This window comes from Sminthopsis crassicaudata, chromosome 4, assembly GCF_048593235.1.
Source record: "Sminthopsis crassicaudata isolate SCR6 chromosome 4, ASM4859323v1, whole genome shotgun sequence".
Classification (NCBI taxonomy): Eukaryota; Metazoa; Chordata; class Mammalia; order Dasyuromorphia; family Dasyuridae; genus Sminthopsis; species Sminthopsis crassicaudata.
The window spans coordinates 470,278,571-470,305,497 of record NC_133620.1 but is presented as its reverse complement, the minus strand read 5'-3'; the positions used below and the strand labels follow the sequence as shown (position 1 = coordinate 470,305,497).

General features: G+C 48.6%; 1 protein-coding gene across 2 annotated transcripts in view; it reads right to left on the bottom strand.

Annotated features, from left to right (window-relative positions):
• Positions 1-12,917: 12,917 nt before the first annotated feature.
• The window catches only part of SAG (S-antigen visual arrestin), a 24,714-nt gene continuing 10,704 nt past the window's right edge, over positions 12,918-26,927 (bottom strand). The window contains exons 9-16 of one of the 2 annotated variants that reach the window (XM_074264295.1): positions 26,691-26,775; positions 25,991-26,063; positions 25,330-25,467; positions 22,228-22,305; positions 20,776-20,799; positions 18,001-18,056; positions 14,965-14,974; positions 12,918-13,550 (exon numbers count right to left, since the gene is read on the bottom strand). In XM_074264295.1, coding sequence (XP_074120396.1) covers positions 13,445-13,550; positions 14,965-14,974; positions 18,001-18,056; positions 20,776-20,799; positions 22,228-22,305; positions 25,330-25,467; positions 25,991-26,063; positions 26,691-26,775 — 570 coding nt within the window. In that variant the 3' untranslated portion in view covers positions 12,918-13,444. Of the gene's footprint in view, positions 13,551-14,964; positions 14,975-17,596; positions 18,057-20,775; positions 20,800-22,227; positions 22,306-25,329; positions 25,468-25,990; positions 26,064-26,690; positions 26,776-26,927 lie in introns of those variants that run through there. The other variant, XM_074264294.1, reaches the window with a different exon arrangement.

Genomic DNA, 26,927 nt, shown 5'->3' with positions numbered 1-26,927 from the left:
TCTTTCTCTGTCTCTTATTGCTGAGGTGATTGGGTGTAACGTGCTCTCCTGGCAGTTACAATTACTAGTCTGTCCTAGACCCACCAGAGTACCTTTGACCACTGTCCTTTGCAGTGTGAACTCTACCCGGCTCGCCTCCTCTGAGGCCTTCTAAGGTCTCTGGCCACAATCTCTTGAATCTATAGCTTAATAACCGGTAGCGCACTCAAGAACAGCCATGTGTAATCTTAAAAGCCTTTATTATACCTACTCACATAATGCCCTGACTGATGCCCTGACTTGTTGGTTCCTGAGTGAACACCTGGTCAGAAGACCCATGTGTTCACTACCAAAACCCTTACCTCTTTTGGCTACCCATCTTGGCTTGGCCACCCAGGCTAGGGAGCCAGAGTGAAGAGCGCGAGGTTAAAGAGGACCGCCTGCTGCCTGCAGTGGGCTTACATAGGGCCTGTGAGGTCACACACACAGCCAATCAGCGAGAGAGTCACCCATTACGAAGCTATCTCAAAGTGGCCAGGATCCCGCCCAAGGGCAGTCCTAATATCCACAGAAATTACTTCTGGGCCTCTGTGGCGCAGCCCATTTAAAGGCCCCTTACAATTGGGGGTCAAATGACTTGCCCTTGACTTTGAGCAAAAATGCCTACTTTGCTTTCACAAAAGAACCAGTTTGGGAGGGGAAGAGTGGGGGAACAGAAACATTGCTTACCATCTCTCTAAGCCATCAAAACCCAAACATGGAGCCTCGGAGGGTTGGGCTGAGGCCTAGTATTGGCCAGGTTCGGAGAGCCAGAGTACTTTGGGTTTAAAGGCAGAGTCTTTAGAGTCTGTTTGGGTTTTTTCCATTTATAAATAATCATGAATATGTTAGCCTCGAAGCTGCTTTGTTAGACTGTTTTTCCTTCTGTCTTTAAAAATACTTCCATGACTCTCTTTTCTTATTTTCCTTTTACATATGGGGGAAACTGAGGCCTAGGGCCTTGTAGGTCACGCAGGTAGTAAGTGGCAGAAAATGATCAGAACTCAAAGCCTCTGACTACATTGTGAGTCCTTTATGGGGGGCCATTACTTAGCCATCAATCAGCATTCATTAAGCACCTTCTAAGTTTGGATCATACCGCTTCCCTAAGGTCCAGCCTTAAACTCCATTGGCCAACAATGGGTCCTGGCCAAGCCCTAATTACTCCTAGTTGGGGCACTCAAGGCTGAAAATGACTGTAACAGCCATCGTTCCTCCTTCAGCCAGAAACCTTGAGAATCTTCACTCCTAGATTAATTTTTTTTTTTTTTTGACTAGGTAAAGAGGCCATTCTCTAACTCATTTCTTTTTCTTTCTTTTTTTATTTTCAAAACCCACGCATGGCTAATTTTTCACCATTGACCCTTGCAGAACCTGGGGTTCCAATTTTACAGCAGGTAATCCAATATATGTTAAACATGGTAAAGCTACCTCATTTCTTTGCCTTAGTCACTGAATGGGAGTTGCCTCCGTCCAACTGCGCTGTTAAAGGCCTGAGCTTGAGGTGGATGTCTCCCACTGCTCCGGGGCCATCTCCGTGGTCCTGCTCTAGATCTTGCCTCTGGTCTCAGCTCTGGGGGAGGGGGGCAGGCTGGTGACTGCCCAGCCCTCCCCCACTGGAGGATCCTCTTCCAGAATGAAGGCAAACAACAACCATATATGCTGTCTGTATAATGACGGCATTCGTGATGTAATGGTGTGGTCATTTAATAACTAATCCCAATAGTTCGGCGCCTGCTTCCACCTACGTTGAGGTCACGGGCCACGTTTACTATCTGGAGGTTACGGTGGAATCCTTCACTTGGCTTCAGTAGGTCCAGGAGTGGGAGAGCTGGCTGGGCAGCAGCTTCTTGGAGGGGCTTTAGCAGGCTGGCCAGGGCCTGTGGGCTGCCGGGGAGACCCAGAAAGTGCCATCTGCTTTCGGGCTCCGTGATTGGGTCAGAGTGTCCCAGACAAGGGACATAAGAGCCGGGAGTCAGGCTGGGCTACTCCAGTCACAAGAATGTGGTGTGGATTTAAGCAGGAGAGGAGGAACAAGGACCCCAAGGGGTGTTGGGGAAAAGCACTTGGGAGAGCTGGGGCAGGTGGGACTTGGCTTCAGCTTCCTTCTCTGTAAATGAGGGGGGAAGGACTAGATGACCTCTCGGGTTCCTTCTAGGTGAGGTGTTCACTTCCAATTGAGCTCTTCAAGGACAGGAACCGACTTCTCTTAGCCTTTCCTTGTAACCCTGGTGCTTAGTACCCTGCCTGGCACAAAGCAGGTGCTTAATAAATGTATACTGACTGCCTGACCGTGACCTATTATACAGATGAGTAAACTGAGACTCAGAGTTTGAACGATTGGCTGGTGGTCACCAACTTGGGTCTCTTGCCTCCAAGATTAGGACTCTTCTCACAAACTATATTGCCTTTTTCCCATTCTTTGAGCCCTTAATAATCACAGCAAATCCAGATAACTAGTCAATAAGCATTTATTAAGAGCCTACTGTATTCAGGTCACCATGCAATGCACTGGGTATACAATTAGAGAAAGACAATTCCTGCTTTCAAGGTGCTTATGGGGAAAGGGGGAAAGACTGCACACAGGAGGGGCTGAAGAGGGAGGGACACAGCCAGGGAAAGGGGAGGGGATGCTGCTGCTGCTGTTGTTGCTGTTCCTCTTTTGTTCTCAAAGGGCACTTTCCCCTGGGAGGAGATGATGGAAAAGCCCAAGGGAGAACAGCTGGATGGGGACTCAGGAGATGGCTTGTCCAGGCTCCTTCCTCAAATGGGAGTTCTGGGAGGAACTTCCCCCCTCCAGTCAGAGGAGCCCCGAGGACAGAGGATACTGATGCAGGATGGAGCGTCCCCAGGGAGGGTGGGGAAGTCCAGAGAATTGTAGCAGGGTGGGAAAGCGGGAGAATCCGGGGGATGTGTAGGATGCGGAGGAAGGAAGGCACCGGAGTTTGGGGTGGCGGACACAGAGGGCATCCGGGGCCAGCGGAAGAGCCGGGCCAACTCGGACACAGGCAGGGAACCGGGCAGAGCTGCCCAGAGGGCCGGGGGACGGAGCTCCGGCTGAGCTTGACTCACCAATGACACTTTGAATGATTACGCAGACAGGAGCGTTTCTGCAGCCTCCTGGCGGAGCTGAAATTGCATTTCCCAGAGTTCCACAGTAACAAGAAGAAAGGTTCCCCGGTCTGGGGGTGTGGTCATTACAGCTGGGCCATGGGGATACGGACAGAGCCTCGGCCTTCTCTGGGAGCTCCTGCCAGCCTGCAGCTACTTTGGCAGATTGGGGAGGCCTGGAGGTAGGGAAGGGAGGCCCCATCCATTCCCGATCCCAGGGGCAGCCCAGGGGAGGAGGGTGGTGGGGAAGCTGTGCTCTTACTAGCACTGACCCTGAGCCCCCACGGGTGTTTCTGATTAGCCAGCCAGTCAGCTCAACAACAGCCCCAAAAACTCTCTTTCCTCGGCAGGCAAAGCAAAAATAATTATATAACATTCTACCCATAAACACAGGCGCCCCTGTCGGTGGGCACAGCTGCTGCAGGGCCTTGGGCCTTTCTCTGGGACTGTCCTCCCAAGGCCCCTGAGGGGCGCGAGGTTCACGCCGCCAGACCGACCATGACAAGGTGCTTTACCATAGCCCATTTCCAGGCCGAGAACCCACTGGCGGGCGCTACCCACTGGCGGGCGCTCCGGGCTTTTACAAAGACCCTCAGCCTGGAATCTGCCGGAGCCTTTCGAGGTTTGCTCCTGTCTGGGCTCGGGGGCGCTTCGCCCTCCTAGACCCAGGGCAGAAAACCCCTCTCCAAGTAGCTCTGGGGGCTCTCCCTGGGAGAAAGCTCCCGAGGGCTTAGCTCGACTGACCAGCGCCCGACAGGGCCCGGACCTCCGCGGCTGATCCATAACTAGGGAGCACATCTGTCCAACCGAACCAGAACTCTGGGCCCGGAGCTCCTCGGCCATTGACTCCGAGCCTCCTCCTGTCTGAGCCCCTGGGAACGGGCGCTGAGCCGCCCTTGCTCTCGCTGGGCGCGCCGCTCCCGGGGCCATTTTCCTAGTGCCTCATACACAAGTCTCCCAGCATGGAGCTGAGGGGCCGGTCTGTTCGCCCGCCTGTGACGTGCTTCAGAGGGCCCAAACGTGCCCCAGGGGGAGCGCCCGTCGTGCCCCAGGGGGAGCGCCCGTCCGGGAGGTTCCCCGACACCCGAGCGGCAGGAGGGCGGTTCCGGCTTCCCCCAGGCTGCCCCCAACCCCCTCCAAAGTCCTGCTCTACAAATGCTGGTAGCGGCTCCTTAGTGGGGTCCCCAAGGCCAATAAAGTCAAGCTCCAAGGAGAAGACTAAGGTGTGTGTACGGAAGGGGCGGGTGCTCCGCGTTGTTTTGCCCTTGTGGGTTGTGTATGACCTCGTGGGTCTTAGTGGGACACCCGGAAGAGCAAGATCTCTAGTCTCCTCCCCTGCCCTCCTCGACAGGAAGTGGAGGTCAAAGGCCGCCAGCCTCAGACACTCAGACACTCATGCTAAACTCTGTCTGCTCCTTGGATCGCTGGGAATGGTTTTTTAAGTTCAAGCTATTTCTCTGGTCACTCTCCCTGCGTGGGAAAAAGTGCCCTCAGTGAGGCCGCCTGACAGACAGACAGACAGACAGAAATAAAGGGACTTGCCCAAATTGAAGCAAAAGAGAAGTCAGAGAAAACACATCCGGGGAAAATTTAAAAGACAACAGACACAGTGAATAAACTGTCCCGTTGGGAACAAGAGAGAGGAGACAGAGAGACAGAGAGACAGAGACAGAGGGAGGGACAGAGAGACAGAGAGAGACAGAGACAGAGAGACAGAGAGAGACAGAGAGAGAGACAGAGAGACAGAGACAGAGAGACAGAGGGAGGGACAGAGACAGAGAGAGACAGAGACAGAGAGAGACAGAGACAGAGAGACAGAGAGAGAGAAAGACAGACAGACAGAGACAGAGGGAGGGACAGAGAAAGAGAGAGAGAGAGACAGACAGACAGAGACACAGAGAGAGACAGAGAGACAGACAGACAGACAGAGACAGAGAGAGAGACAGAGAGAGACAGAGAGAGAGAGAGAAAGACAGACAGACAGAGACAGAGAGACAGAGGGAGGGACAGAGACAGAGAGAGAGAGACAGACAGACAGACAGACAGACAGAGACGAGGGAAACAGACAGAGAGACAGAGGGAGGGTCGGAGACAGACGCGCGCAGGGTCAGCTCCCACACAAAGGAGACTTTCCAGCTGCGGACGGGGACGGGACATTTCCCGGACTTTCTCTCCGGGAAGAGGCTCTAGAGCCGCACGTGTCTCTCGGGGTGTGAAGCCCTTCCCCCGGTTCTCACAGGGTCCGCCTCCTGCGGGGGACAGACTCACAAACGGGGCTTGGAGCCCGTGTCCAGCGCGGACGCAGCGCTCATTAATCCGTGCATTATTATCCTGGGCATCGGGGGCCAGGTTCATTTGCGGCGCATTGCGCAGGAAGCGCTCCCTGGGGGCTCTGCTGGGGCTCTGTATTTTGCCGCGAGTAGCTCCGGGAGGACGGGGCGGCTCCTTCTTGCCGCCGCCCCCCTCCGTTGCCGCCCAGCGCTCCTCAGGGGGGGGGTGAGCTGTCCAGGACTACAGGGGTGGAGAAAATGTTACTGATTCAGGATAAACTTTTTTATTTTCCAGAACGTGGACAATTCTTTAACTTTCGCCTCAAAAACCCTGTGCCCAGTCCGCCCCCTCCCCCGCGCCTCCCCTGGATGGCGAGCGGTCCCCAGATGGAGAAACACGTGAGGTCCGGGACGTGGGGACTCACGCCCCTTGTGCCGCACAAGAAAAGTCAAATAGAAAAGAAGAAAGTGAGAAAGAAAAGCAACCGCGAGCAAACAACAGAAAGCGAGCGTGCCGCGAGGTGCTCCCGGCTCAGGTCGGCGGTGCTCCCCGGGGCGGAAGCGCTCTCCCTCACAGGTCGTGGAGCGGCCTGAATCCCCTCATCGTCCGAAGCGCCTCGTCCGTCAGGACTGGTCTTGTTGCAGGCAGAACAAACTTACCCATTTACACGCCCCTCCCCCCCAGGTAAAGATGTGCGGCCTGGAGCACGAGGACAAGGACCCCGGGACCTCCCCGAGGATTGCCCCGCCCGAGGCCGTGAAAGGAAACAGCGGGTGTTTCAGTCACGGAAGCGCCCCCTGTGGTCGAGGCCCGGACATTCAGACGCGGCCCGGCCCCTGCCCTCCGGGAGCCTCCGTTCTAGGCGAAGAAACTCGCGTGTTCCCAACCACCCACCGGCCGCAGCGGGCGGCGGGAAAGGGCCCAGCTCCCTCCGGGCCGACAGGCAGCCGCGCGGACCCCAATCCCCCCAGTCTCCCGGGGGAGGGGTCCTCCCCATCCCGCCTTCCACCCTCTCCCGCTCCGCTGGCGCGCAGGGTAACTGCCCCACCTGGCGGCCGCGGCCGGCCATGGCACGCTCGCCTCCCCGGCGCTGGCCTGGGCTCCGCAGCGCTTCCCGCCGGCTCCCGGAGGCCCGGATGTCGGAGACCCGGCCGCTGCGGCTCCGCCAGGGCAGACCCGGCGCGGGGCGAGGGCCCGTGCTCCCCGAGCCATCGGGGCTCGGCCGGTTCCTGCATCCCTGGGGAGAGCTGCGGGTGCCCGGCAGCCCCGAACGTGCGGAGTGCTCCCGGTGTCCTCCCTAAAGTGCAGAGTGCTCCGTGTCCCCCCTAATATTCAGTGCCCCGTGTCCCCCCTAAAGTGCAGAGTGCTCCCCGTGTCCCCCCTAATGTGCGGAGTGCTCCCCGTGTCCCCCTAATGTTCAGGGCCCCATGTCCCCCCTAAAGTGCAGAGTGCTCTCCGTGTCCCCCCTAATATTCAGTGCCCCGTGTCCCCCCTAAAGTGCAGAGTGCTCCCCGTGTCCCCCCTAATGTGCGGAGTGCTCCCCGTGTCCCCCTAATGTTCAGGGCCCCATGTCCCCCCTAAAGTGCAGAGTGCTCTCCGTGTCCCCCCTAATATTCAGTGCCCCGTGTCCCCCCTAAAGTGCAGAGTGCTCCCCGTGTCCCCCCTAATGTGCAGAGTGCTCCCCGTGTCCCCCTAATGTTCAGGGCCCCATGTCCCCCCTAAAGTGCAGAGTGCTCTCCGTGTCCCCCCTAATGTTCAGTGCCCCATGTCCCCCCTAAAGTGCAGAGTGCTCTCCGTGTCCCCCCTAATATTCAGTGCCCCGTGTCCCCCCTAAAGTGCAGAGTGCTCCCCGTGTCCCCCCTAATGTGCAGAGTGCTCCCCGTGTCCCCCTAATGTTCAGGGCCCCATGTCCCCCCTAAAGTGCAGAGTGCTCTCCGTGTCCCCCCTAATGTTCAGTGCCCCATGTCCCCCCTAAAGTGCAGAGTGCTCTCCGTGTCCCCCCTAATGTTCAGTGCCCCATGTCCCCCCTAAAGTGCAGAGTGCTCCCCGTGTCCCCCCTAATATTCAGTGCCCCGTGTCCCCCCTAAAGTGCAGAGTGCTCCCCGTGTCCCCCCTAATGTGCGGAGTGCTCCCCGTGTCCCCCCTAATGTTCAGTGCCCCATGTCCCCCCTAAAGTGCGGAGTGCTCCCCGTGTCCCCCCTAATGTTCAGTGCCCCGTGTCCCCCTTAATATGCGGAGTGCTCCCCGTGTCCCCCCTAAAGTGCGGAGTGCTCCCCGTGTCCCCCCTAATGTTCAGTGCCCCATGTCCCCCCTAAAGTGCAGAGTGCTCCCCGTGTCCCCCCTAATGTTCAGTGCCCCGTGTCCCCCCCAATGTGCCGAGGCTCACGCTCCAGGGGCGGCCCCGGAGCAGAGGCCACCTTGACCCCTAAAGGGACAGTTCCCAAGAGGCCCTTTAACAAACCTGCCGCTGCTTTAGGCTCAGGCAGCCCTCGCCAGGAAACAAGGAGGCTGGGGTTTGAGGGACTGCCCAAAGGATGCCCAGGACACGGATCCGAATCCTGCCTTCCTCTCTGTGTATGCACCAGTCCCCTCACTTTCTCGGACCCCCAAGGGTCCTTTCGGCTCTCTATCCGGGATCCTGTGAATCACCTTCTCCTCTGGGCTAAAGGGGCTGACTGACCGTCCTGGAGGGGACCGGGAGTCGGGGAGATTGAGCTGCCGCGCTGAGGGGGGCTCTGCACCTGCCACACACTGGGGCTTCATCACCGGAAGCTTTCCCCACAGGTTTCCCCAACCTTTTCCCCAAATTTAAAGCCTCTCCCCAGTTTGGGAGGTTCAGAGCACACGAGGGGGGGTGCAGCATCTCTGCAAAGGCTTCTCAAGAGTAAGACACGAAGGCTGAGACAGAGACAGAGCCGAGGCAGAGACCCATGGGCAGAATGAGGAAGCACAGACCCCCGCCTTCACTCATTAAATAGAACTCCACTGGTGGAGGACCAGAGCATCCCAGCAGGAAGCCTCAGCGGAGACCACCGGTCCGGCCTCCTTACTTAGAGATGAGGGAAATGAGGCACCCAGAGGGTGGATGCTTGCTCTGGGTCACCCAGGGGCGTGATTCGAATCCAGGTCTTCCCGCCTCTTGCCCCAGTGCCCTATCCAAAGTACCAAAAACCTCTCCAATAGGAGGTGAGGATCTCTCTCGGGAGGGACTGAGATACAGGACAGGAGGAGACTTGTTCACCATCCTAGAGGGAGCAAAGGGTGAAGGGAGGCTTTGAATCTTTCTAACTGTGTGATCCTGGGAAGTCACTTAACCGCAATTGCCTCAGGAAAACAAAAACAAAAAACAAGATTGGGAAGGAAGTTTGGGAGGAGAGGGAGACCAGGGAAGTCTTCATGGAAGGCCAAGGGTTGAAGGAACAGGATTCCCAAGGGAAGAGGATGGGAGAGAGATGGAGTAGATTCTGTAAGGTGGCAGTGCGGGGATAGCAGGGGCTGGCGCAGCAGGGCTGTAAAATTTAGCTGGAAAGGTTCACCAGAGCTAGACTGAGCCGGGCGCTAAATGCCAGGCTGATGGCATTTTGTCCTGGAAACAAGAGGGAAGTAGCAGTCACCTCAGGGTCCCCTGTATCTGCTAAATGTGCCAAGTGGATCTGGAGCTAAATGCGATCTGTATCCTCAGGGTTAACACAGTACATGATATATAGTAAACGCTTAAGAGCTCTTTCATTAATTAATTATCGTCCAATCCATCAAGCCCTGGCCGGAGCAGGGCCACAGAGAAATGATGCTGGATGCTATGTGGAATACAAATAGGAGAGCCCGGGAGAGCGAGAGGGGACGCTACAAATTCCAAAGCCATTGCTCCTGCCCAGGCAGGAAGTGAGCAGTGATTGATCTAGCTACCTGAATACTCTTCTTGGCTGACTGATTTCTTCAGACTAAAGCTGAACTTGGGTCGTACAGAGCACGATCAGCTTGATGTGTAACTGAGTTTTGTCAAGATGGCCAAAACCTGGGGGGAGGGTCCCTTCCCTGCTTCCTCTTCTACTCTCCTAACTCCAAGGCATCTCCCCTCACAGTCACTGGTTTAAGGTTCTGGTGTGGCAAGGAAGGTCTCCAAGAGACAAGGGGGGGGAGGGGGAGCTATTCCCTCAAGGAATATGGACTCAACTGCTCCCAGCGGCATCTACCTTTGCTTAGTTGTGTTTCCTTTTCAGAGCAAGTGATCAAACGTCAGCCTTGAGGAAGATGTGTCCAGTTTTGGAGTTGCCTTCCTGAGTTTAAGAGGTCTGGAGGGCCTTCCTGAGTACCACGAACGAAGTTAGCTGGCAGCTGAAGCTTTGTTGCTTTTTATTTTAATGAGTTCTAAGTTAAATTATGGAATCCTGTTGTAAATTTGTCTTGATCAAATGCAGATTTGGAAATGTTCTATGTTTAGCATTCCTTCTGGTGTAGGAAATATAGTTATTCCTTCTACATTGTGACCTTCCCCATCAGGGTTTCAAGATACCATAGACTGGCATAAAAAATTAAATGGAAATTTGGGAAGAGTTTGTGGAAGCCATAGGTAAGACATGAAAGCTAGAAGGTAATCCAGAAAAAGTTTAGAAACTCAGAAATGCTTAAAATATAGGTATGGTATATTACATCTACCCAAATTTTGCAATAAGGTACAATAAACATCTCATAAAAAAAAAAAAAAGAAAAAATTCAGATTTCTTCTCTGGTATGAAGGGGGTTGGTCAAAAAATTTTACACAGATTTTCCAGATCATGGGGTTGCTGCTCCCCTAACCTTCATGATATGGAAGGAATAACTGTAAATACCTATTTTCTATATGAATCATGGTGTATAATGAGTTCTTGTTTAATTTTCTCTTTTGGAAAAATTGGCAATGTGAAGTTGGGCCCAAATTTTGAAATAATATGGTGGGGGGTTAATGAATTAAAGAGCATGAGAAAAAAAGAGCATGACCTCCCTACCCCTTATCAGAGGCCAGGCTCCCTAGAGATGAGATTTGGCCACAAATGATGGGAGTGGGGCAGCAATTCCTAGTTTGAAACATGAGGTACAAGACACATGTGTTGAATTTACTCTTTGCCAAAATGTGCCTTTATTTATTTGTTTGTTTGATTGAAGCTTTTTATTTTCAAAACATATGGCATGGATAATTTTTCAACATTGACCCCTGCAAAACCTTGTGTGTCAATTTCCTCTCCTCCTCAACCCCTCTCCTAGATGGCAAGTAATCCAATATATGTTAAACATATTAAAATATATGTTAAATTCACCATATATATGTATGTATATATACATATTTATACAATTATCATGCTGCATAAGAAAAATCAGAACAAAAAGAAAAAAAAGAGAAAGAAAATAAAATGCAAAGAACAGAAAGAGTGAGAATGCTATGCTGTGACTCACACTCGGTTCCCACAGTCCTCTCTGGCTCTCGCCATCACAAGACCATTGGAACTGGCCTCAGCCATCTCATTGCTGGAAAGAGTCACGTCCATTAGAAATGATCATTGTATCACCTTGTTGTCGTCCTTGTACCTTTATTTATGAGAAGAGATTATAGATAAAATGAGGAAATGAAATAGACACAAGGAGTGATAAACACAAAATAGATTTGACAAACAGCAAAGAGCATCAAGGAAGGTGTATGTGGCTTGTTCTTATTCTTTCTACGCCTTTGCCAAAGAATTCCACGAGGTGTGCTGCTAGTCACTTAAGCTACGGTAGGGCTAAAGCAAATTGCAAGAGGTCTGTTCCCAGGGGTGACTTTTGTAAAATGGCTCGTTCCTCGGGTGGGGAACAGGGGAGCTCACCATAGATCATGAAAATTAAAAAGAGCATTTCAGAGTCTGGGATCACACGGACGGCTGCGAGTACAGATGCCCTCAGTCCGAGTTTGTTGCGTGGCAGGGCCCAGCCCAGTGCCAGGTGCTACAAGGCCCTCTTTGGGACACTGCCATGGTTGTGGAGGGTTCCAGGATACCCTATCAGATCACAGGAACAGATCAAGAGCTGGGAGGACATGGAAAGCCTTTTACAGAGGAGAAAACCTAGTGACTTTCTGAGGCAGGGGCAGCATTTGAACCCAGGGCCTCTTCCTGCACTCGGGCTCATCCTGGTTCCCCCAGATCTGCTGTCAGTGAATAATGGCTTTATGTCTTTAGATCCACCAGGCAGGGAAGAGGAGAGACGTTCTAGGGAAGGAAGCAGATGATGGAGAAGGGTGGGGGCTGGAAGGAAGGAAGTGGTCCCAGAAAGGAGAAGGGGAAGGGGAGAGGCGTTTCCTCACCCAGTTCAGCGGCTGCCAGCAGGCCTCTGGCTCGATACTGTGTTGGGGACCAGCTGGAGCCTCCATAATCGGCTTAATGCCGTCTCCTCCTGGTGCTGACCAGGCAGGATCCTAGGCCGGCAGAGCTGCCGGAGCCCAGAGAGGTCATCCCGAACCCCGTCTAGGAGGACATTAGCCACTTGAAGGCAGTTTCCCCTCTGTTTCTATCCCTCTGGCTTAGCCCAGTGTCTGGAACTTACAGGAAGTGCTTAGATGGGACCACTCAGGCCGATTCCCAGAGGAGACTTTTGTGAAAATGACCCGGTCCCTGAACGCGGAGCGGGACAGCTGGGAGTGTTCACCTTTGATAATGGATTTTTAAGGTCTGGGATTTCACAGATGGATGTGGGTGCAGAGGCTCTCGGTTCACGCCCAGCCCCTTAAGGCTTTCATAAAGAAAAGGGACTTTTAGCAGAAGTGCTTTAGAGTCTGGGGTCTGGGCCCTCCTGCCATCCCAGGTAGAGCTCTGGGCAGCCGGTGGTAGGTCAGATCCTCAGGGACCCCCAGAGTTTCTTCTCTGAGAAATCACGGATCACCCCCACCCAGAATCCTGGAGACAAAGGACAAAGTGGCCAGAGTTGTGGTTTCACAGGTGAAGGGAAAACTTCACCTCCTAATGGAGGTCACAGCAGCCTGCAAGGGCTGGGAGTCTGCATCAGAGCCGCTCCGTGCCTTGGGAGGAGATAGGCTCTGGACTGGGGACTATGGCACTGCCTTGGACACTAACTCCTGGCAGGCCACTGTGGTTCCCTCATCTGTAAAATTGGACTCAGTGACTTTAAAACCTCTGATCCTAGGGACTCTGAGTCTTGGAGAGTTGCCTAGGGTCATGTGGTCAGTCTGGGTCAGAACCCAGGTTTTCCTGACTCTGGGGTCAGCTATATCCTAGGACCTGGGTTCAAATCCCATTATTGCCTCTGAGGAACATTGGGCAAGTTATTTTCTCTGTCTGAACCTCAGTTTCCCCACCCATAAAACGAGGAGCTTGGACTCTAAAGTTGTAAGCTAAACTGTGGTCTCAGTTTCCCCTTCCTCCTCTGAGGTTCAGCCTGCAGCCGGCTTCCATCCCGGTATCTTGCCCCACAATGGCTGCTCAGACTCTCCAAAATGTCTCATTGGGGCAGCTCCAACAGCTCGGGCCTTCGAGTCAATAAATCCACCTGCGTTTTAGCCACTACTGGAACTTTATTTGAGCATTGGGGGAAGGGAGCTCACACAGTACAAACTACTACCCTTCAATGGGCTCTTCTGCTTTCCGGGCTGGCCTGGAGGGCTGCTCTGGAGGCAGCCGGGGTGACTTTGAGCAAATCCCCCAACTTGATTTTCTTGCCTATCGATGCTCTTTGGACTCCTTGCTTCATTTGTTTCCTGGTGTTTATGTTCATTGAGTTCTCTTGACGATATGCAGATCTTCCCTCTCAAATGAGCACATGCTGAACCTCTAATCGGCCCGATCTATAAGCTGACTCAGTTTACCTAGGGAACCTCTTTAATGGGGTTTGTCTCTTAAGGAATAGAGGAAATTAGAACTCTGCTTAATGATGTCTGTTCTACTTCTATGACACTGAAGGAAAGCCTGGGGCCTCAGCTGTTCCTCTGTAAAATGCAGGGGTTGCCCTAAATGACCTTGACGGCCCCTTTCCGAGCTAGCGCTACAATCCTATGAGAGGCCAATCTCCCCGCTGACACTGCTCAGTCTTCGTTTTCCGGCCCCTCTTTCTTTTCTTCTTCATTTTCAGCCCCGTCTTTCAGATTCTGACGAGCAAACTCCTCAAAGACCAAATCCTCACCCATTGAGCTGAAAGACAGACAAATATCTGGATCATCTCACAATGCTCCAAGTGATGGCCAAGGTCTTGTGGTTGCTGCTTGCCCACCCTGATCTTCTTCTGGCTACAGAGTTCTCGTGGCCCCCTTTGGCAGCCTGCTTAAGCCTATGGACCCTTTCTTACTATCTATATCTATCTGTCTTTATCTCTACATCTACATAAATCTTTCTTTCTTTCTTTCTTTCTTTCTTTCTTTCTTTCTTTCTTTCTTTCTTTCTTTCTTTCTTCCTTCCTTCCTTCCTTCCTTCCTTCCTTCCTTCCTTCCTTCCTTCCTTCCTTCCTTCCTTCCTTCCTTCCTTCCTTCCTTCCTTCCTTCCTTCCTTCCTTCCTTCCTTCCTTCCTTCCTTCCTTCCTTCCTTTCTTTCTTTCTTTCTTTCTTTCTTTCTTTCTTTCTTTCTTTCTTTCTTTCTTTCTTTCTTTCTTTCTTTCTTTCTGTCTATCTTAAAAATCACAATTAAAGGAAGTGCTCAATTTTAGTTAGAGAATCCTAGGGGTAAAAAATTATAAATTTTTTCCTCATCTGAGTTCAGAGAGCCTCAGAAATCTGGCGGCTTCGCCCACCCGGGGGATACAAGCCTTGACATTTCTCTCTCATGTCGCTTTTCTGAATGTTTTGATTTTTAAAATATTCTTAAATTTGAATGAAAAAAAAAAGTGACATCTTTTCCCTCAGCGTCAGGTCTAGTGTGAGTGCCGACATTTGTCCTTGAGAGGCCTAAGGACCAGAAGAAGGCTGGCTGGCTGGGCTGTCCCTGGAGAACACGGAGGCAATTCAGAGCCCCATGGGGCATGTAAATGACCCCTGCACATGTGCACAAACACACAGAGCCTTGTGAGCTGGAGCCAGAGAAGAATGGAGCAGGTGATGGAGGATTTGTGTCTGCCTGGGCCTTGCCATCCACCCCGCCTTTGTGGGGATTCTGCTCCTTTCTCTCTGCCCTGAAATTGAACTTTCTTCTCTATTTGTTGTCTCTTCCACTTAGAGAGTGAGTTTCCCAAGAGGAAGGACTGTCTCAAGCTTTTCTGTTTGCCTCGTGCCCAGTGCTGAGTACCTGGGAAGCCCTTAAGAAGTGCTTTTTCAGGGATTCATTCCAATAACAGGGCAGGAAGGGGCCTCTGAGGCCGTCTAGTCCAACCTGGACTGAATCAGAAGCTCTTCTATGAGATTCTCCCTCCACAAGGTACCTGAAGACCCCCTTGGGAGTGCCACTTGCTACCTGGTGGGCAGTTCCCATTGCTGGAAGCCTTTTCTGATGGTCAGCGGAAGCGTCCTTCCTGGCCCTGCCCTCTGTAGCTCCTGGTCTTACTCTCTGGGTCCAGGAAGAACAAAGCTAACCCCTCCCTCTTTCTCTAGGCCTAGAGGACAGGGTTCAAGGTTCTTACCTTTCCTTGGCTGTTTCCGAGAGCAGGCAAAGGAGAGAAAGAAGTCATTAGTGAGTGTCAAGAATGCACTTTCTGCTTTCTTTTTGACTGTCTCCACTAAGATGCCCATCAGTCCTGGGCTGACCAGGTCCCTGTCCCTGCTTTCCCTTGTGGCAAGAAAGCCCTCTAATTCAGGGAGCCCGGTTAGTAGTTTAGTTAGCACACGCTCGCCCTCTCCCAGGAAGGCTGTAGTCATGAATAAGTGGGGCTGAAGGCACAGTTCTTTCAAACGCTCTTATGGTAAGAGAAATGAGACGAGGCTGGCGTGGGTCAGTGAATGGGGTCCACTTCTTCTAGCCTTTCTGACTTTTTTCTACCTGGAAGGCTTTTCTGTCTTTTTAAATAAATTTTAAAAAAATTTATTTAAAAATATTTTTTTAATGACCGTCAATAAACAAACATCTTTTGTATTAAAAAAAAAAAAAAAAAAAAAAAAAGCAACAAGAAGAAGATTGCAACAAGATGGGGAACTTTGGGTACACTTTAAATCTGCTTTCCTCTTTTCTTATCTTTGATCCGGGATTTCCCACACTCACTCAACCCCTCGGATGCTTCTTCTCATGCAGGATCTCTTAGGGTTGAATCTGTACATATCAAAAATGGTAAGGCCACAGACTCCCTGATGGGGCTCTCAGACCACACAGGGGATGAAGGGATCTCAGAAGTCATTGAATCCAATCTCCTCATTTTGCAGAAAAAAGAAACTGAGGCCCAAAGAAACCAAGGGACTTTCTCAGAGTCACCAGGCTGGGAAGTGTCAAAGGCAGAACTTTAATTCAGGTTCCTGACTCCAAGAACAACACTATCCATTGAGAACAATTCTCACATGACAACAGTTCCCAATACCTATGGAACGAGGTGCCCCCATAACATGATTTCATCTGACGTCCTGTGGATATTCTTGCTTGCATGCTTCCCTTTTCACTGGCAAAATTCTGTGGGCCTTTGTTTCTTTTGTAGCTCCCCAAACATTTGGTCTGGTGTTTACACAAAGCAGGCGTTCAGTTAATCACTCCCAAACTAAGGTGTCCGTTTCAGATTATTTCTACTAACTGGCCATCTTAAGGGGCTGCATGTTCAGAAGGTCCAAAGCACGGAAGATTGCTTTGAATACAATTTGTTTTCGTTTTCACACACTTTATAACGAACGGCCCATGGCACACATCGGAGAGATGCCATTGGAGAACACCGTGAAATCTGTGTTGGCGTGTGCTTAAAACGTCTCTATTATTTACTCATTATTTATGCCCCTGCCTTGCCAACAAGCACACAGCAATAAAATACTTTGTGGACACCCACAGTGTTCTAGACCCGACTTTCAGTGCAGTTTTCCTATTCAACTCTCCTCTAGATCTTCCCATAAATTCACCAGAGGGAATCCACCCAATGTACTGGCGTCCTTCCATGGATTTTTCTCACATCATAAAGACGCTAATGGAGAAACTAGTGGTTGGTGATACAGGTGAAATCTGACAACCGGACAAGTGTCTAACAACAACATTTCTGGTGTGATGGGACTTGGGAAGAGCCCCATGTGGTGGAACTAGGCCACTGATGAAAGGCCACAATTCCACTAGTGAACCAAAGGCTTTTGGTGCTAAAATGCAGGATTCTGGGCCCAATTCCAGTTTTACAAAGACTTTCCTTCTTGGATATCACATGGTCCTTGAAGATGGTACATTGATGATATAAGAATAAATGAATCAAAAACATATGAATGGCATTCTCTCCCCCCAGAAATATGGGACCACAAAAAATGCATTTGGCAAAGCGTATGTGGGAGAGAATGAAAACAAAATTATTTTTAAAAGTTTGAGCCATTTTGCAAATCTCAAAGTAACTCTGGGTGGCCCATTCATTATTAAATGCAAATTCCTATATTAAGAACCAGCAAGGCAGAGAAACTATTTAGAAAGAGATGGAAAACCCCAAAGCTACTTGTGCAAATTGTCTTCATTGAAAATACACTTTTGCTGACCCCATAAAGGTTATTTGAATTGTGTAGGCCAGTGGTATTTCACCTTTTCTGTGACATGGACCCCTTGGGTACCCTGATGAAGCTATGGCTCCCTTCTGAAAAATCATGTTTTAAATGCAGGAAATAAAACAGCTAAGATTACAAAGTAACCAAATATGTTGAAATGTAGTTATCTGGGGCAGCTAGGTGACACAGTGGATAGAGCATCAGCCCTAAAGTCAGGAGGACCTGAGTTCAAATCTGCCCTCGGACACTTCACATTTCCTGTGTGACCCTGGGCAAGTCACTTAACCTCAATTGCCTCAGCAAAAAAGAAAGAAAGAAATGTAGTTATCATTTTTTTTAAAAGCTCCCATACCTAAGAAAGAGAAAAAAAGGAAGAGAGAGATACATATATGGATACATATATCCATAAAATACCCATATATAATTTGTCTATATACACAGACATCCAAAATATTATATGTACATAAACCCCCACCCACATGCACACACATTTGCACATGTATGTATTAGAGTCCTATTAGTCACACATTTCAATTTAAATTGTACTTTTCTTCTCTTCACAAAGCCAATATTGCCATTAAAATTTTAGCAATGGAAGAGACTATTTAATTCAGTTCTCTCATTTTATAGATTTGGAAACTGAGGCACAGAGAGGGAAGGAAATAGCCTGAGATCACACAGCCGGGAGGGCTCTAGAGCTTGTTGTGTAGGAGAAGAGAGATCAGAGTCATGAAAAGTAAAACCCGACTTTAGTGTCAGGAATCTAGGCCTTATGGCCACCCTTGCTAATAAATTACTCTGTGACCAGGGGTCTGTCCACAAAGCAAAGCCAGCATCGGTTCCAGTTTGGGGGATGTCTTGGGGATTCCTCTGGATGCAGAGACTTCCTGCCCATCTCACCTCTACGGGTTCTGTACATCTGACCCCTCTCTTCCCAGAAGAAGAAGCCCATTTGGAACAAATGACCGCAAGGAATGAACACTCAGGGCCACCCGAAGCATGGAGAGACTGACCTGGATCTGTAGGCTGGGGATGCATGAGGCGGAACGGCAGGTCGGTGCCCACTTCACTGTAAGGAACGCAGAGGACTGATGTTAGCACGCAAGCACAGGTAAGTACCGAACAAACACGCATCTGTCGCGAGCAGTTCACACAGAACAAAGGTTAAAGAAAAGGGGTGAGATGTCAGTACAGGAAAGGTGCCCATGGTCAGGCAGCAGCTCCTGGGCTGCCCACTCATGGACACTGAAAAGTGGTGGAACCCTCGTGGAAGAGGAGCTCTCTTTTTATCCCTTGTCAACTATCTGGCTATGGCAAGAAACATAATGCTGTGCTCTAAGGGACGGGGAAGGGGAAAATTTGAGAGAAACACGGGAGGACTTGTATGAAGGGATACCGAGTCAAGAAAGTAGCACAAACGGAGATTCAAATCAAGAGCAAAACTTGGGTCAAATAAAAAGTCTCATATTGGTGTCCTAGTACGGTTTTGTAATCCTCACTCAAGTAGCCCCTGGCACAGAGACGGCACACTTTCTGTATTTTAAAGAGAGAGAACAGAATCTTGGAGTGCTCGACTTTAAGTGTCATGGCTACAGACACACTGTGTGAGGCAAGATTGTCCGTGTATATCCTGTAGCAGATTGTTGCTTAGGGAGGAGGATGAGGAGGAAGGGAGAAAAATTTGACTCAAAATCTCACAAAAACAAATGTTGAAAAATAAAATACTACTAAGTAAACTGTATGAGGCACAGGCAGGAAGGATTAAATAAACTGAGAGACTGAGGAACTGTCTGAGAGATACTATGAGAGAAGTATTTTGTAAAGAGTCATGAATATAATTTTTAAGATTACTGAATTACCATTCGGAGAGAATTCTTTTTTCTAGAGTTGAAGAAAAGTTAGGGGCAGCTAGGTAATCCAGTGGATAGAGCACCAACCTTGAAGTCAGGAGGACCTGAGTTCAGATTTGATTTCAGACACTTAACACTTCCTGGCTGTGTGACCCTGGGCAAGTCACTTAACCCCAATTGTCTCAGCAAAAAAAAGAAAAGAAAAGAAAAGAAAAAAAGATAGCATTGATGAAAGAATTCTATTCCACATCTTACCTGTAGAGAGGTGACTTGACTGACTCATTGTAAATCTTATTTTTGCTTTGTTAATTGCTGTTTAGTATTTGCTACTATAATAAATTCATGAGTCATAATACAGATGTTGTTTAAGTCTATAAAATAGGAGAGATTCGAGTTGGGAGAGTTTGAAAGAGAGAAATGAAAGCCTGGGGTAAAAATGTCTCTCTAGTTTAACATAAGGCAGAGGCTTAGAGCTAATTTGTTACTTAATGAGAGTATAGTTCTTTTTCTAATTATTTATGATATTTATAAAACATTATATATATATATATATATTTTTTTTTTTTTTATTTTTTTGAGGCTGGGGTTAAGTGACTTGCCCAGGGTCACACAGGAAATGTTAAGTGTCTGAGACCAGATTTGAACTCAGGAGGACCTGAGTCAGGAGGACTTCAGGACTGGTGCTCTATCCACTGAGCCACCTAGCTGCCCTAAAATATTTATAATATTTATTATATACTCTCAGAACATCTCCCAATTGTCTTAGAACCCAAGTGGAAAATGAACAAGGAAATAAGCCAGTAGCAGTGGGAGAGAAGTAGGGGTGGGAATAGTTTCCAGCTGGAGTCCATCGAATCCCGCCTGGGATTGATGTGGAGGGTCATCCCATACAAAACCCGGCTATATTTGGACATATAGTATCTAGGCTTGCTGCACCGTCAAAATCAAAGCACACTTTGATTGGTACAGTACAAAAGCGGAAAGTGATGGGTTCCACCTGTGACATTTATGCATTAGAGACAGTGTCAGCTTTACTTAAATGATTTCAGGATATGAGCTGTTTAGGGTTTGTTGGGAAGTGTTTATTGTGTCCAAATGAAACCAGTCTGACAGAGTGAGTGGGATCTTGTACAGCCCTGAAAAGAACTGATGATGATGGGCTGAGGTTAAGAGAAAGGAGTCAGGGAGGAAGGCGGGGAGACAAGAACAAATGGAGGATAAAGTCAGGACAAAGAAAGGCAAGTGGACAGAATGATTCTTCTCTGCACCCTCTTGTCTCGTCTCTGCTCAAAATTCTGCTATTTCTTTGAGCCATTCCTCCTTCATTCCCCATCTCTGGTTACTGGAGAACCTTTCTCCCTCTCAACACAAAACTTGGGGCCTCATGTCTCTAACGAGCGAATGAATATTTCTGGGTTCCTGCTATCACAAAATGTACTGGGCTAGATAGGAAATTGGCCCCAGTCTTGTCCCTATTCCTAAACCCTGGCTCATTCATTAATCATTTAATCAACAAGCATTTATTAAACACCTACCATGTGCCAGTCATTGGGCTGAGGGGACAGACAAAATCAAGACAGCCCTTTACCTCGAGGAGCCTAATTTGAGGATGAAATTTCCAAAGGGGGATCACTAGCAATGGGGGGTGGAGGGAGCCAAGAGAGGCTTCCTGGAAGGAGGTGGCCCCTGAGCTCGGCCTTGAGTAAAGCTGGAGAGTCCGTGAGGCTGAGGTGAGATGGGAATGGGGCCAAAGCCTGGAGATGCAATGCTCTGTGGGGGAACAGCAAGGAGGCTACTTTGGCTAGAGAAAGAGAGAGATGAGACAGACAGACAGACACGCAGAGAGACGGAGACAGAGAAACAGCAAGAGACAAACACCCAGAGACAGAGCTTGTTTTAGTAATGGAGATGACAGTGGAAGAAAGTGGACCGACTTACCTCGAGGTGAGGTCGCCCAGAAAGCTAGGAAAGACATTTAAAAAACATAGAAAGCTGTTAAAGCGCAGAGCTCCACAAAACTTAGTTATTACTCATACATGGCCTCTTCTTCACCCACCTTGTCTGCCTCAGATCCCACCACCCACTTACAAGTTCACTCTCCTGACCCTAGGTGAGAATGACTGAGGTCTAGGAGCAAAAGAATCAAATGAAATTAGAGAAATTAAGGACCCAGACCGCTTTGCCTTCTACTGTTACTGTGACCTCAGATACTCGTCCCTGGAACTGGACCTCAGTTTCCCCCTCTGTCAAATGGGTCTCTCAATGGCTTCTGAGGGTCCTTCCTAGTTCAGAGCTCTGATCTTATGACAAGCTTGCCTCTTCAGGATCCCAGAAGATGAAGCCTGTAAGTTCTGTTATTTGTTCTTTGAACTCAAGTATGAACTACAAACTCTAGCTACTTTTGATATCCATATGGGGAAAAAACCAGAGAGGGTGTCCCATTTTAAGAAATATTGCTAATGGGAACATTGTGTGAAATGGAACCTATTGGGAGTAAGTGAAATATTCCTCCCTTCTTAAGATATACTCTGTATGTCAGTCTGGCTTCTAGACCAGGCCTGGGGCAGGTCCCGAGGCTGGGAGGCTCAGTCTTGGGGAAATGGGAATGGAAGAGTGAGAATTCTGAACCCCCCCGCCCATGCCCTGGAGAGTGCCAAAGAGAGAATCTTATTTTCCAGACTGAGAATTGGGTTTCTTGGAATTCTGAGGTATCCGGATACTTCTCAGAGAAACAAAACGCTTTCTCCACTCCTTTAAGCGATTCAGTCGATTCAATATTATCCCACCAGAGACCAGAGAGCCAAGGATCCTGCCTAAGGCCAGTCAGACTCCTGGGTAGTGGTTTCCCCTTTACCCCCATTCATTCTCCAATCCAGACACCAACTGTAGCCAAATAAATGAAAATCCTCGGGTGTTTCAGATGCACACTTCAACAAAATCCTTCTCTGGGGCCATTTTAGGAAGTAATGAATAGGAAGTAATACTCTTGGCTCCTTGTTCCTCTTAAACCATAACTAGGGTAGGAGGACTGAGGCTTTGTCTTAAAGAGCTGACATGAAGAGCCCGCTTCCTCCCTGGACCTTCGCCAGTCTGCACTGTATCCTCTTGTTCTCTCTGGGATACTATCCGCTTATTTGGGGCTCTCCCCCCACCCCCTGCCAAATGCACAGGCAGATTCTCTCTGACATTGTGTCCTGCTCTCTGTGCCATTTCTCCCTCTGGCTCCTTTCCCCTCTTTTTGGCCCAGGTGAGACTCCTAGGAAGAGCCCTGCTCCTACTTTCCCAATTGCATGTGCTCAGTGGGAGGCGACCAGCTCAGAAGAGCCTCAAGGGCCTTCTTCCTTCCCTAGAAACAAGATGGAAAAGATTCCTTCATCTTAGGATACGTACCCTGAGACAGTGAGCTTCACTTTGATCTGGTAAGACACCAGGATGCCCAGCACTGTTCGGTCTATCCCCTCCTTAATGCTGCCCAAAGAGAGAAAAAAGTCAGAGTGAAGAGGGAGCTCGGGCCGGGGACGGTAGACAGATATTCCTTTCTTTGTCGTAGGTGATATGACAAGAATCACCTTTAAGAGACTGGAGAGCTAAGCCAGGGCTGGAAATTCAATAATTAAATACCAGCCATGGTGGGGGGGGGATTCAGTTCACATTCTGCTTATTATAAAATATTAATTACATTATATTGACTGGTCCTACCCATGAACAATGAACGCAACTCTAGGGTGGGAACCCTTTCCATTCACTGATACCTCTGAGCATCAGGGGGCACCAGTCCCTCACATGACTTGCCTCAGGTGGGTCACAGAGCCAAGAAGAGTCTAAGGATTGACTGGAGACCAAATCTTCCTAACTCCAAGGTTAGTTTTTCCCTTACCAGTGCTCATTGCCTATTTCTAACTCATTATTATTGCTAATTCAATGGTAAATTCAGTTGTTTCTGTATAGCAGTCATGAGCATCATCAGAGCTAAAGCTCAGGCATACTGTAAATCCCCATTCCTGGAGCAGGGAGGTTTAGTGAACACTTGGCTGTTTGGTCAGTTGGCTTCTGTGTGTCATGCACCTCATCTGTTCTACTGAGTGATTGCTCTGGTTTTTAGCCAGCATCAAATTATTTTGAGAATTACTGCTTTGTAGTCTAGATTGAGATCTGGTACTGATAAGCTCTCTTTGTTCCCACTGTTTTTCATTATTATCCTTAAGAATCTTGAACTTTTTTTTTTTTCTATAGTAATTCTGTTATTTTTCTAGTTCTATAAATGAATCTGTGGGCAGTTTGGTTTGGTACTGAATAAGTAAATTAATTTAAGTAGTATAGTAATTTTTATTATATTGACTTGGCCTACCCATGAACAATGAATATTTCTCTAATTATTTAGGTCTGTCTGTATTTCTTTCTTTCTTTTTCTTTCTTTTTTTTTTTTTTTGTCTGTATTTCTTTAAAAAGTGGTCCATACAGAGTATTTCAGGTTTTTTTTTTGTTTTGTTTTGTTTATATAGCAAACTTGTAATGGGTCTTTCCTAAAGCCAGAAATGTCCAAGGATGATTTTACATTCTATAAGCAAACCCAAGATGCCTGGTTACAGAAGCAATCCCTGCTGTTGCTAGAAATTACTTTTCAAAACTCTCATTTTAAGTCTTGTTCTTGGGGGACAGCTAGGTGGCTCAGTGGATAGAGCACTGGCCTTGAATTCAGGAGGACCCAAGTTCAAATCTGACCTCAGACACTTAACACTTCCTAGCAGTGTGACCTTGGGCAAGTCACTTAACCCCAGCCTCAGAAAAAAACAAAAAAACAAAAACAAAACAAGTCTTGTTCTTGTAAGATGCACTTTTTGTCCGAGAATGAGAAGAGAATCTGATTTCTTCTGTGAATTTAGACTTCATCATCAATTATAATAATTATATCATCAATTATAACCAATTATAATAAATATATGTATGATTACATGATTTTAAAAAAAAGTGGTTCGTAATTGTACTTAAATAATTCTTGTGTTTATCTTGGTAGTTAGATCGCTAAGTATTTTATATCTTTTATAGTTATTTGAAATGGCTATGGCTCTATTCTAGAGCATCCCCCATCTTGTTGGGGAGAAAGTCTATGCAAGGGGAAGCTATTATTCCTGCTGCTGCTGCAGCTGAGGAGACCAGCAAACTTAAGACACACATATGGTAATGCTTCTATCACTATTCATATAATAACACTAGCTAGCATTCATAGAATAGTTAAGGTTTGTAAAATAGGTGAACAAATATTATCTCATTTTCTTGGGAAGGAGTTATTATTATGACCATTTAACTGTGGACAAACTGAGGCAGATATTGATTAAGTGACTTGCCCAGGGTCATTCAGCTAATAAGTGTCTGAGGCTGGATTTGAATTTAGGTCTTCCTGATTCTAGACCCAGGTATGTGTGAACCATTGAACCACTTAGTAGAGCCAAGAGTGAAAATGCTGGCTATAAACAAGTTGTAAATTTTCAGGTTTTGGCTGTAGTTGGGGATGAAGTGCAGCCTAAAATTCATAGCAATGGGAGCTGCCATTCACCTATTGACAGATGGATTTCCACAATGAATTAGACTGACAGGGACTAGTGAATCCCATTTCCTGTTCCTGATTCCTAATATTTAGACTTTCCCCCGCCCTCTGCTTTAACTCTGTCCCCATAGTCCATGTTCACTTCCCTTTGGGCCGAATTCCCAGTTGTGTCTCTTACATCCTAACATCTCTCTTTCTTCCCTCGCTAGGGCATCGGTTTTCACTGTCTGGGTTTGAGGAACTGCAGAAGGAGAAAGAATTCTCACACGTGTCATCCCCATTCAGCTCATCTGACAACTGTATTCTCTTCCAGTTGCATGGGGCTCCCCGGTTCCTGATTCCTCACAGCCTCTGTAAAGATGGCGGCAAGGCAACCAAAATGGAGTGAGCAAATTCAGCTCTACTCCTGGAACGACAGCTCCGGCTGGATTCAGGGAGGGAATTTAACTTATCTCCACTGACAAAGGTTACTGTCGTAGGAAAGAGCCTGCCTATTGAGTGCCCGGTAACAGAAAGGTGGCCAGCAGCCCAGCTTAATGGAGAAAGCTAGTCTAGACTCTGGATGCAAATCCTGCTGGAGACACATTCTAGCTGGGTGACCTTGGCCTAGTCACTTAAACTCTCTGGGTCTCATCTATAAAATGTGGGAGTGGGGAAGGCTAGCTGCACTGTCTCCAAGATCCCTTTGTGTTCTAAATCCATGACTCTGTGACCTTTTGGGGGCTCAGTTTCTTCATCTGTAAAATGGCCTGGACAGCTTCTAGTATCCTTCTAGGTTCTGAGTTGTGATTCTCTAGATCAAAGCTTCTTAAACTGTGGGTTGCAGGGTCATGTAGCTAAATGTGGGGGTTGGGAAATGATGGTTTACCCGGGGTCCCGTAAAAATTCCTTGGGCAAAAAGTTTAAAAAACTTGATCTGAATAGCACTGGTTACTAAAAGAACTCACATGGTGCTGGAGGCCAAGTTCGTATCTTCATGCTTTATTTTTCCATCCAGGGCAATGCCCCTCCTTTCTCGATTATTAGAGAGCAAGGGGGTGAGGGTCAGCGTCTTTGTTAAGACTCCGTTTGGTGGCACTTTTTCACTAGAGAGAGAAAGAAAATCAGAACGGCTCAGAATCACAAATTAGAAGCCTCAGAGCCCCAGTGATCCACTAGGAAAATTAAGCCCATCTTCAAATTCGGGTGGGTCTCCTTTTATCGGTAGATAAAATATTGGTAGACGTAGCTTTTTCCAAATGGCCCAAGTTCATGAGGACTCTTGTTCAAAACAAACCGATAGAGATGCTTGAGAAGTCTCTCTTAGGAAAACGGACGTAATTAGATAAAATGTAAATTAGCCTAGTAATTAGAGAAAATGTGCCATAGTCCAGAAATTAGACAAAATGTACAGTAGCGCAATAATTAGATAAAATGTAAATTAGCCCAAAATTAGACAAAATATATAGCAGCCCAGTCCCAAAGCCAAGGGGACTAGCACTCTAGAGTTCCTCCTATCTTGAGCACAGCCTGATTTGTTGCTGGGGTGGCAAACTGAGGGCAATGGAAGCAAGAAGGAATGACCTCGAGGAGGCCGGAAATGGGAGGCGGGAGAAGAGGGCTACTTACTTGGCCTCCTCAACAGCTACAGGTTTGACATAGTAGTCACTCGAATACAGGACCACATTGGCGACTTGTTCCACTGCAAAGAGAAGGGAGGGGAGCTCTGATAACAGGTGGGGAACCCAAGCCCTGCCAGGGACCCTCCCCCATGACATCACAGTAAGTGGGCACCTGGGAGGGTCGGAGGGCAGAGAGTCAGTGCAGATCTAGCCTCCGACACTTAGAAATCAAGTCCCTTCAACTCTGCCTGCCTCAGTTTCCTCATCTGTAATTTGGTTAATACAAAGCCAGCTCCAGGGGTGTGCATATAGACATTTGCTACTGTTATGATCAATTAATCAGTAAGAGCAGGAGTAGCATTTGGTGCCGACAGCTGGAAAAGCTAACGGCACAACAGCTCGGTGGGAGAGTGAGCGGTTTTGTTGAATTCTCCAGGATATTTTGGGGCCTCTATTTGTCACGTGGAGATTTGTCACCTGTTCGTTTAGGAAAGATGGAGCTTTGGGGACATAATTCTGGCCACCAGCTCCCCCTTCCTAAGGCCGCGGCCGCTCTCTGGGCGCCGATGCGGAACGTTGGGCTTTGTGTTTTCTCCTGACGGCAGAGTCGGGCATGTTTAAGCCCAGTCCGGCCTACACACTGAGGTGGGGAGAGGCAAGGGCCCCACCGTCTGAGGATGCTGCCGGGGGTGGGGGGGTGTTCCTACCTTGCACTTTAATCTTCTTCACGGTCTTCTCCGTGTTGTTGGTCACAGTCACAGTCACAGGAATTGGCTCGCCATGGAAATAGATCTGAAAAAATGATGGCGGAACAAGGGAATCAGCCCCCCTCCCCGACCTGGTGACCTTCCAGCGTCGGGGCTAGCTCCTCCGGGGAGTGATGGGGAGCAGAGAGCAAGGCTCGAGCTTTGTTCTTGTTTGATCCAGGGGAGGGGGATCTCCTG